The sequence below is a fragment of the Camelina sativa genome, chromosome 2, assembly GCF_000633955.1.
Source record: "Camelina sativa cultivar DH55 chromosome 2, Cs, whole genome shotgun sequence".
NCBI lineage: Eukaryota > Viridiplantae > Streptophyta > Magnoliopsida > Brassicales > Brassicaceae > Camelina > Camelina sativa.
In genome coordinates, this window is record NC_025686.1 from 15,850,541 (window position 1) to 15,862,104 (window position 11,564).

The window sequence follows — 11,564 nt, forward strand, 5'->3', positions numbered from 1 at the left end:
AAAAAAAAAAAAAAAAAAAAAGAGCTGGAATTAGAAGAAAAAAAAAGCGAGAAAAAATCAACAAAAATGGAGAAACGATAGCTTTTAAGCAGAACTGGTTTTTACCATTCGAAGTCGGTGACGACGGCGAAGAGTTTTTTCCGGCGGTGGCTTCTCTAATCGGATTCCGTTTCACAAACATCGTTCCCTTTAGAAGAAGAAACAAAGTATAAAATTACTCACAGAGAGAGGTTTTCACTTTTTTTTTTTTTCTACTTTTTAATGATGAATCAAAAAAATGGAAATGGTTAAGGACTGTGAAGACTGAAGACGACTATATATTTTGAAAACAAGCCGACTCTGCGAGAGAGTATAACAAGAATACACACGCGCTTTTTTGGTACGCGCGTGGGAGACACATAGGAAACACAGAATCAAACCGTGATGATTTTATTTTCTTCTACCGTTCATGAGAGACTGATAGAGAGACTCAGCAAAAAGAGAAAAAAAAATCACAGAGAAAGAGAGAGATCGAACTTACGCTCATGATTTTTGTTTTCTCTTCGATGATCTTCTCCACTCTCGCCGAATCTTAAAAAAAAAAAATCAGCAACGAAAAAAAAAAAAAACCTGAATCAGTGAGTATGAATGGAGATATAAACTGTGAATACATAAACCCAGAAAATATCTGAAGTTTTTTTTTTATCTGCAGAGAGCTTTTGTCAGAGCTATGGAGGAAGGAAGGAAGGAGCAAAAAAGTGGAAAAAGCAAAGGTTTTGAAAAAATGCCACATTTAATGATATCTGCAGTGTCTTTATACATTTAATGAAGTGAGAGAGAGAGAGTATTGTGACGTCTTGTGTGAGTGTGTGAGAGTGATATATTACGTGTGTGTGTGCATGTCACGTGATGATTAGTTTCCTTTCGCAGCAAGTTGGACAGATTTGCCCTCAAACCGTCTCATAAACTGTGCGTTCGTTCTCTCTTTCGTTCGCGGAATTGGGTTTGTAAGCAATAATCGTCTACAAAAAAGAACACCTAGTGATACAACAGATTTACGCCACGTGGAATATTTTCAAAATGTAGAGCTTTTTTAACGGTGGTAAGATGCTGTTACTAGCGTCGGGACCGACTACTACGCACGTGAGGATATCGAATTATTTTTGTTTAACGGTTTTGATTAATTTACTCCGTTAACGACATTTTGTTGGGATGAAATAGTATGAATTCACATGTTCTTTTATTCACATTTAATTCGTTTTTTTTCTTAATCGTTTAAGCATTAGTGTCTCTAATGTGTATGTATCGACCACTTATCCCCTTTTTAATAAAAGGGAAGTACATGACTTATTTTTGGTAGACCATATAATAGTTATATAGGTCATTAGTTGGTTATAGAATTGACATATTAATAATTTAAGTATAACATTTAATAATATTTTGATATTTACGGGTCTACTTTGATTACTGTTAGATCTTATATCGCTTATTTATTTAATTATTCATAATTAATTATTAATAATAACAATAGCAATGAATCCACTTTAAACCTAATCGGAAATAATAATAGCATTTGAAGGAATAAAAGATGATATACACAAATGAAACAAAATATTTTAACTCGAGAAATCTTCCAAGTTCGGTAACCCTAAACATAAAAACTGTGATTTTTATTAAACTAAACAATATTTCGATCTTACCTAACAATATATATCCTACTTATATATATTGTTTAAGGAAATTTAACAAATTTAAATATCTCCCGACTTAAATAGGATTAACTCTAGAGACCCCTTTGACGGTCAAAAATATTCAAAATTAAAAATACCACTTACACATAGTCTACACAACTTTTTATAATAGATATATGAGTCCAGTCAGTACATAATTTTTTTTAGGCTATATAATAGATATATGAGTCATTAATTGGTTATAAAATTAAAACATCAATCATTTTAGTTGTATTTAAGTGTATCATTTGTATAATTTACCTTTGTGGGTTTGCTTGATAATCGAGATTCGAGATCGAGATTTATAGGGTTTGCTTGATAATCGAGATTTATAGGGTTCGCTTGGTAATCAAGATTTTTTTTTTTTCAAACATTAGGTCACAACTGGCCGGCCTATTAGCCAAATTCCTACATTCGTAGGAGCCGGGACTCGATCCCGGGTGTGATAGTGCCTTCTACAAATGGACTTACCTCCTGCCACTGCACTAAGGTCACTTCACTGGTAATCAAAATTTATAGGGTTTACATTTTGTCATTTTAATAAATATCATATCTAAAAGTTATTATTTGTAATATCACAATTTAAAGTTATATGTACTTCTTTCCTCAGAAACAAATCATATCTTATTTACATATTCTATTATTATTCACCAATTAAAATGTAGTTAGTTTTATGATAAAATAAGATAAACTTATAATTCGGTTTAAATGTAAAATATCAAAGTTATATGATGATATTGTTTAATGCTAAAAAATATATCAAATAAAAATATTTAAATTTGTCGTATAAAATAAAATTTAATCCGTGCTATAGCACGGGTACTAATCTAGTACATTAATTAAGAGTGAATGTGTAGCTTTCTTTGTTGAGCTGAATCTGTATTTTTTTTTTTTGTGAAATAAGCTAACATTATGTAAATGATAGATTATAGTGTATAATTGTATTTAACGCAATAATAACAAGTACTAATAACTAGTAATAAGCTTGATGGTTCTGATTGGTTGGTAATTTAACAATATCCACTAGGTAAGATCTCGTCTGAGAGATGTGCATGTACTAATTAGTTATTAGTGATTTCTACTTACAAATCTTAGATAGAGACTACTATTGTAAAAGAAAATCGTCTTTTGTTATACTTTTTGTAAAAAAAAAAATAATAATAATAACAAGAATACTGATAATTTGGAGCTTTAGACTGTGCTATATTTATTCAATTTAGATTATTGTCTTCATGACGTCCGGATAACGTAGCATAACACTTGCCAAATACTATTATTTTAAGAACCTTGGTTATACGATTAAAGTTCTTGTTGTAAATGACTAATTTCAATTTTCAACAAAGGGTGCATACACATATAGTTTTTGATTTATGCACATTTTGGTATCAGACCCGGTTCGAACGCCTCCTTTTCACTTTTCAGATCCGGTTTAATCCTGCCTCGTGAGTACTGAACTCCTGATCCTTCAATGGTGGCTAGGATATGGGACGTTAAAATGGATCACAAAGATCAGTCGCCCGGTTTATCTAATGACTAGTCGTTATGTGGATGTAGAGAAAGAAACATTCAATTATGATAACCAGCCAAAGGAAAACGATGCATAATTTTTTTTTTTTTTTTTTTGTGTTCGAAAAAGATGGATTTACACTCAAAATTCCTAATTCCCATGCATAGTCAAAACTGTTAACACCAACTAAAAAAAAAAAATTTCAAACATTTTCTATATGTTTGTCAGATTAATTATTATACTATTTAACTAGAAAATGAACATTTTCTAATTGTTTGAAATTTTTACTAAAAATAGTTTTAAGAAAAATCAAATTTAATGCAAGAAGCTAAAATAGAATAACTAAGAAAAAAACGTAAACAGGGCCTAAATGGGCCAAATCCAGCTGAGAAAATTGGGGGATCCGATTATGAGATGAATCAACAGAAACGGGTCTGGATACCTTCAAAACGGGTCGGATAGTGAGTTTTCGATCGCCCAGAGAAACAGAAAGGTCAGTCCTTTGTCGTCTTCCACCGTCTCCGGACCAAAGAGCTCAAGTCACGCAACAACCAAAGTACATATTTCGCCGTGTTTCGATTGCAGAAAGCGCTTAGGCTTTGTACTTGCCCGATCTGAAGTTAAACAAATACACTGTTCAAACCAAACAAATGTCGACGAGCCCAATATTCCGATAGCAAAAACCGGTCGAACCCGGGATTTCCACACTGGTTAACCTACGACCCAATTCACGGGCCTAGGTCACCGAGAACGTGGTATGTGTTTTCTAATGCTTTCGATAGGGTTTAAGGTTCGGATCAGTTTGAGTTATGAACTTATGATGCTCAATTTTATAGCTTTAAGCTCAAAGATTGGGTCTTTTTTGGTGTGTATACCTATTGTTCGATAAAACTCCTGAAAGTGTTTTGGGCAATTTGTAATGAGCAAAAGTAGAAAACTTTTTTACATGTGAGCTAATTCTTCTGTTTGGGTTTCCAAGCGCAGAAACAGTGTGAGCATTTGCAGTTTAGCTAGCTCTCTTGTGGTTGGGGCTCTGCTAATTAGTGTTTTGGCTTTGATTTTGGTCTACTCTGCTTCTAGGCCTGTGTTTAAGGAGCTTTTTTTAGGTGACTCTTTGTGATTTCTTTCATCATCTCAAGTGTGTGTTGTGTTGGTCACTCACTATATGTTATTCTGTCGAAATCGTAGTTTTTTCGACATTTATTTCTATTGCCGTAATCATTGTGATACAATCTCACATTGCCAAATTCTTTGTACGTTTCCTAGAGCTTATGATTTCTGATCATTGTTATGTGATACTTTCTTTTGCAAACATCTTGGCATGTTTTGGATTTATTGATTTTTATGAGTTTTATCTTTGACTTCTTTCTCGATCAGTGGCAGAAAGCTATGGAAGGTTCTGCAGTGGCGGAAGGGCTGTGGGGACTAGCGGATCACCACCAGAAGCTTGGTGAGATTGGAAAAACCATAAAGTGCTTGGAAGCCATCTGCCAGAGTCAGATCTCTTTCCTTCCTCTTGTTGAAGTCAAGTCTCGCCTCCGTGTCTCTTCTCTTCTACTCCGTTACTCTCACAATGTCAACCATGCCAAGTCTCATCTCGAGCGCTCTCTTCTTCTCCTTAAGTCTATTCCTTCCTCCTACGATCTCAAATTCCAGACTTATAGCTTGCTCAGCCACTGTTATCACCTCCTTGGTTCGTTCCCTCCTCAACGCAACCTTCTCCTCAAGGCTCTCGAACTCGCATCTTCTGCCCCTCAAGATGTTTCTGCCTGCCTTTGGTCTTGCAATTTCAACTCTCAGCTCGCTAACACGTTCATTAACGAAAGCGATTTCTCTTCTTCTCTCTCTGCTCTCGAGTCTGGTTTTTTCTCTGCTTCGCAAATATGTTTTACTGAGCTCCAGGTAGATTGTCTCTTGTTTATTTTTGCGTTTGAGGTTCAGGTGATCGTTGTTGTTAATTATTTGAGTCTGTACTGCAATCAGATGTTCTTCACAGCTTCCATGCTTCACGTTCATATCATACAATGGACCGATGATTATTCAGTAGAAAAGGCTGTTCAGCGATGCGATGAGATCTGGCAGACCATTTCTTCAGACAAGGTATGTTACTGTATATCCAAAATCTATTCTTTGCTCATTTCACTTCTGCTTGCTTGGTTTGTCCTGCATCAGCTAATTTCCGTTTCATTTGTAGACTGATCGCTGCCCTGGTTTGTTCTTCTACAATGAGATGTTGCATGTTTTCTATCGCCTCAGGCTCTGTGATTATAAGAACGCTCAGCACCATGTCGACCGCTTAGACCAGGCCATGAATGCTCATTCTCATAAAATGCAGGAGATCCAGCAACTTCTGAATGAGCTGAGTTCAGTAAACCATAGTCTCTCCAGCTACGATCTTCCCNGCCAGAGTCAGATCTCTTTCCTTCCTCTTGTTGAAGTCAAGTCTCGCCTACGTGTCTCTTCTCTTCTACTCCGTTACTCTCACAATGTCCACCATGCCAAGTCTCATCTTGAGCGCTCTCTTCTTCTCCTTAAGTCTATCCCTTCCTCCTATGATCTCAAATTCCGGACTTATAGCTTGCTCAGCCGCTGTTATCACCTCCTTGGTTCATTCCCTCCTCAACGCAACCTTCTCCTCAAGGCTCTCGAACTCGCATCTTCTGTCCCTCAAGATGTTTCTGCCTGCCTCTGGTCTTGCAATTTCAACTCTCAGCTCGCTAACACGTTCATTAACGAAAGCGATTTCTCTTCTTCTCTCTCTGCTCTCGAGTCTGGTTTTTTCTCTGCTTCACAAATATGTTTTACTGAGCTCCAGGTAGATAGTCTCTTGTTTATTTTTGTGTTTGAGGTTCAGGTGATCTTTGTTGTTAATTATTTTGAGTTTGTACTGCAATCAGATGTTCTTCACAGCTTCCATGCTTCACGTTCATATCATACAATGGACGGATGATTATTCAGTAGAAAAGGCTGTTCAGCGATGCGATGAGATCTGGCAGACCATTTCTTCAGACAAGGTATGTTATTCTTCGCTCATTTCACTTCCGCTTGCTTGGTTTTGTCCTGCATCAGCTAATTTCCGTTTCATTTGTAGACTGATCGCTGCCCTGGTTTGTTCTTCTACAATGAGATGTTACATGTTTTCTATCGCCTCAGGCTCTGTGATTATAAGAACGCTCAGCACCATGTCGACCGCTTAGACCAGGCCATGAATGCTCATTCTCATAAAATGCAGGAGATCCAGCAACTTCTGAATGAGCTGAGTTCAGTAAACCATAGTCTCTCCAGCTACGATCTTCCCTCCAGAGAAAGGTCGGCTCTCTCTGCAAGACAATCTCAGCTTCAAGAACGTGTAAACGCATTATCTCCATCTTCGACCACTGATAAGTCTCTGGAGTCTGCATACTTTGGCAACACAGATCATGGATGGACAGAGAGGCTACTTCTTTCACCATCTCCAATTGATGGAGAGTGGCTGCCAAAAAGTGCCATCTATGCTTTGGTCCATCTTATGGTAGTCATATCGGGACGTCCAAAGGGACTCTTTAAAGAGTGTTCAAAACGTATTGAGTCTGGATTGCAGATCATTCAAGGTTGTCCTGTTATCCTTATCACTTGAAGTTCCCATTATCTATTAATTCACTTCCTACTATTGCATTTTATCAGCACCAGATACTTTCTTTCTCTTGTTACACTGAACTGACCAGAAAACTTTGCCTCAGAATTGAATCGGTGTAATTAGTGTTCCATTCTCTTAGTTCATGTGGCTTCTGTGAGGAAATTAGCCATCTGCTTCTTAGGATGCAACTAAGAAGATTAGGGGATTCCATCTCATGGCATGACATGTTGTGTGTTTGCTATGTTTTATGCAGATGAACTGATCAAGCTCGGAATTACTGACGAAGTTAGAGGTTCAATCTACTTCTCTATTTTACCTACACTTAGTTCAAGCAACAGTTCTTAATGTTGAAGCTCACATTTTATTTTTCGTGTTTCCTCTCTCTCGGCAGAAACTGATTTGCGGCGCACAGCTATCTGGATGTCTACGATTTTTCTTATTCTACAGATGCAGTTCCTTGAGAATAGAGTGGCTTTGGAACTTACAAGGTCTGATTATGTCGAAGCAGAAGAGGTAGATCATCGGTTTTTTTTTTTCTATATTTCTTGTTGCCTCCCTTCACCACGCCACTGTTATATAATTATTTATCTGAGTTAACCAACTCTGTATGCATAATGGATCAAGTTCCCCTCACATTAGGCCCTATTAGTGGTCTTCTCTAGCATCATGCTTTCTTGAAGGAAAATTTTACTCTTAAGTATCGTTTGTGCAGGCTTTAGTTGAGATGAAAAATTTGTTTACTCGATTTCCAACGATTTTGCAAGCTTCTGAGTGTGTGATTGAGATGCTCAGAGGGCAATATTCTCATTCTGTTGGTTGCTACGATGAAGCTGCTTTCCATTGTATTGAAGCGACCAAGGTAAAATTTATAAACTCATGTATATGATAGATAATCTCATGTATAGTTTTTGGAATGAGGTGTTTTATGTGCCTATTTGATATTGGTCAAACTATTTTCCTTTTTGCTGCCCATGATGATTTCAAATATAAACTGTTATTTCAGCTGACAGGGAGTACGTCAATGCAAGCGTCATGTCAAGCTTTTGCAGCTGTTTCTTACCTTACTATTGGAGATGCTGAATCATCATCTAAGGTTTGAAATTTTCATGGATGTTTATACTTGCTTTACTATATTGCCGTGAGCTTAAGAAGGCTGCTTTAAAACCTCTGATTTTTCTTCAGGCACTGGATTTAATCGGACCACTCAATGGAATGACAAATTCACTATCTGGTGTTCGAGAGGAAGCTAGTATTCTCTTCGCATACGGTCTCCTCCTGATGAAGCAACAAGATCTACAGGAAGCAAGGTATGTGCTCACTTCTCAGTTTGTCAAAGGTGGTTTGCTTTGTGAATACACTTGCGCATTGGTTTTTGTCTCAGATGTTGATGCCCCTACCCTTTTTTTGTCTCCAATGATAATGATTGTAGAAAACCATATTAGAGTAGGATGATGCGCCTTGTCTGTGCTCATAGAAAGAGAAAAAACTATGTCAAGAATATTCACTAAATTCATAGTATGTGAAGATATGATTTAATGCTCCAATGTAATGTATGATATCAATGCAGAAATCGTCTTGCCAAGGGTTTGCAGATCGCACATAATCATATGGGTAACCTGCAGCTAGTTGCACAGTATTTGACACTCCTGGGAAATTTAGCTCTTTCTTTGCATGACACCGTACAAGCCAGAGAGATCCTGCGTTCCTCCCTTACACTTGCGAAGAAACTCTATGATCTCCCAACTCAGCTATGGATTGTATCCATCTTCACAGGTTATTATTAGAATTTTGTCGAAAAAGAATTGTGTTTTTAAATAAAGTATGACCAAGGCTCTGAGCAAAACATCTGATTTGGTGATTGCAGCTCTTTATCAGCAGTTGGGTGAGAAAGGGAACGAAATGGAGAACGAAGAATTCCGGCAAAAGAGATGGGTTGAGTTGCAGAGTAGACTTGCTGAAGCGCGTGGATCCATTCATCACATTGAACTGGTGAAGACCAAAATGATCTCTCTTCTGTGTGTTATTGCAATAAGATATATCTTAAATTTATATAACACAATCTGCTTGTTTACTGCTTACAGATCGCGAAAGCTAGGATACAATTGCTTCAGGTCGACGATGCACAGGGACATTCACTAGTAGCTTCTGGGCAATCAATGCAAGCGAATCTGGACATTCCAGAGTCTGTTGGTGTAGAAGGTCTATCACCTGCTCAATCATCTTCAAGGCTGGTTGGTTTAGACACCGGAAAAAGATGGGGAAAACGAAGGGTGTAACTAACGGAGAGTACCTAACGGTTTTTATATTAAGTGTGAGTTGTGTAGATGTGTTGATTAAAAAGGAACTCGTGTAGTCAGAGGACCTTCTAAGTTAGTCAGTGTTTCTAATCTATTAAGTTTGGTTAAGGGGTCGTTAATTTGTAATATATGGAACATTAATACGCAGCACCAGCTAAATGCTTTTTATCAAGTGTGTTTTATCCGACATATATCTGATAGCAGACTTTTGCTTTGCTCCGCTATGTAGCTGTTCTATCCCAACAAGTATGGAACACAGATCTAATGTTTGTTGTTGCGAAAAAAGATATCAAGCTAGATAGATCACACCCATGCTTGCTCTATGCATATGGTGGGTTTAACATAAGCATAACACCATCTTTCAGTGGAAGCTGCAGTATGCTTAGCAAGCATCTGAGTGTTTTCTTCTTTGCACACTCTCTTCGGAGGTATGGTTAGGAATGGCACAAAGCATATTCACTTGCCAAAAAGCAGAACTGCTTCGATGTCCACTGGCTATACACAATCAAGCAAGCTGTGTATTCTTAATCGGTGCTTGCATAAACCAAGTAAGTCTGTGTATAATAAAGCTATGAATTTGCAATCTTCATTTCATTTAGATGGCACACTTATACATAGAAATATTTCGTTTATCTTTCTATGATTTGCTCATAACAATCTTCATTTCGTTTATCTTTCTATGATTTGCTCAATATCAAATCCATATATTCGTGGTCATGTGGATACCAATAGAATTTGTGGGTTCTAAAGATTTAGGGTTTAGGATACAACGACAACATCAAATACATATATTCGTGGTCATGTGGATACCAATAGAATTTGTGGGTTCTAAAGATTTAGGGTTTAGGATACAACGACAACATCAAATACATATATTCGTGGTCATGTGGATACCAATAGAATTTGTGGGTTCTAAAGATTTAGGGTTTAGGATACAACGACAACATCAAATACATATATTCGTGGTCATGTGGATACCAATAGAATTTGTGGGTTCTAAAGATTTAGGGTTTAGGATACAACGACAACATCAAATACATATATTCGTGGTCATGTGAATACCAATAAAATTTGTTGGTACTAGTAACACATGACCATAAATGTGAGTATTAGTAACACATCAAAGTTGTTATCAAATCCATAACTCATGACCATAAATGTGGTAATAGCAACACATCAAATCCAATTCATAGTCATGTGGATATTAACAGAATTTGCAGGTTCAAGAGATTTAGGGTTTAGGATACAACGACAACTTGAAATCCATATGATGATGATGGAATACTATAAAAAGATACACAAATCGGATGACATAATGTTGTATATCTAAATTAAGTAACTTAAATCAAATAATTGCAACCTCAGTTAAATTATACCAAATCCATTCGTTAATATAACGTTTTCACCAATTGACTTTTCAAAGCTTTTATTTGTTTTAAAAGAAATTTTTTATTAATGTAAAACATTTAAAAAGGATCGAGAGATATGTGTATGTAAGACAAGAAACTTGAAGAAGAGCAGTACGTGATAGTAATAGTACTAAATCCTAAGGTTTTGATTCCACCTCCTCCTCATTTAAGTATGTAAGAGCTTATACTTAAAAAAAAAAATTTGAGTATGGAGAAGATATGATGATATGTAAGTATAAGAAGAAGAAGGATCTTATGTATTTATAATGTAATTATGAATATGCTACATTGTTCTTCAAGTCATTCCCATCATTCTTCATTCCCAATCTAATCCAAGCTTCCACCACCTTTCTGATTTTTTGATTGGTTTCTTCAGCCTTTTTCTTCTTCCACATTATGCTTGACTTCATCTATATCAATCCCTTTTAAATCATGCTACCATATGCATATTTGAACAACATATGCACACGTTGCCTCCCATACCTTTTCTATTATTGTTTTAATTAATGAGTTAGTATTTATTTTTGGTAGAAATGAGTTACTACTTTATTTATAATTTGAGTATATCAAATTCAATATTTTTCTATATAGTTAGGTTTATTGTAACTAAAATACATAAAACTATAAATTGTATGATACAATTTTTAAGATTCTAGAAATATATATATTCAAACATACTTATCTAATTAATTTAAGAAAGTAATTCTAAACAATAATATAGATACATAATTTGTTTCAAATCATTTAACAAGACATCCAACACTATGCACATAATTGCATGATAATTCCAAGAGAATTTGTTAAACAAGTTTTAGATTTCATAAATTATATCAAATTTATTTGACCAAATTTTTTGTGCAAGATTAAACCTGATCGGCTAGACCTCGGTTACAAGTCGGCAACTCAGAAGATATGAAAAAGATTGAATCGAATTTACTCTACTATTCACTACATCGGGATAATGAAATATTTGTTGAACTCCCCTTGTTGACAAAGCAGACCAAAACTGTTCAAAAATCAACCTAG

General features: G+C 36.0%; 2 protein-coding genes across 2 annotated transcripts in view; one reads left to right on the forward strand and one right to left on the reverse strand.

Annotated features, from left to right (window-relative positions):
• The window catches only part of LOC104725976 (protein DYAD-like), a 3,676-nt gene extending 2,889 nt beyond the window's left edge, over window positions 1-787 (reverse strand). The window contains exons 1-2 of the mRNA XM_010444730.2: window positions 521-787; window positions 61-187 (exon numbers count right to left, since the gene is read on the reverse strand). Coding sequence (XP_010443032.1) covers window positions 61-187; window positions 521-526 — 133 coding nt within the window. The 5' untranslated portion in view covers window positions 527-787. The remainder of the gene's footprint in view (window positions 1-60; window positions 188-520) is intronic.
• On the forward strand, window positions 3,688-9,320 carry LOC104725987 (MAU2 chromatid cohesion factor homolog). Its single transcript, XM_010444740.2, has 12 exons — window positions 3,688-3,971; window positions 4,594-5,118; window positions 5,200-5,316; window positions 6,308-6,806; window positions 7,086-7,124; window positions 7,224-7,345; window positions 7,545-7,691; window positions 7,836-7,925; window positions 8,015-8,139; window positions 8,400-8,605; window positions 8,697-8,821; window positions 8,914-9,320. Exons 2-12 carry the CDS (start codon window positions 4,606-4,608, stop codon window positions 9,106-9,108), a joined length of 2,178 nt encoding a protein of 725 aa, XP_010443042.1. The 5' UTR covers window positions 3,688-3,971; window positions 4,594-4,605; the 3' UTR covers window positions 9,109-9,320.

Coding starts and splice junctions, on each gene's coding strand:
- LOC104725987 (XM_010444740.2), top strand. CDS start 4,606: ATGGAAGGTTCTGCAGTGGCGGAAGGGCTGTGGGGACTAGCGGATCAC. Junction 5,119..5,199: donor TATGTTTTACTGAGCTCCAG/GTAGATTGTCTC, acceptor TACTGCAATCAG/ATGTTCTTCACAGCTTCCAT. Junction 8,822..8,913: donor CCATTCATCACATTGAACTG/GTGAAGACCAAA, acceptor TACTGCTTACAG/ATCGCGAAAGCTAGGATACA.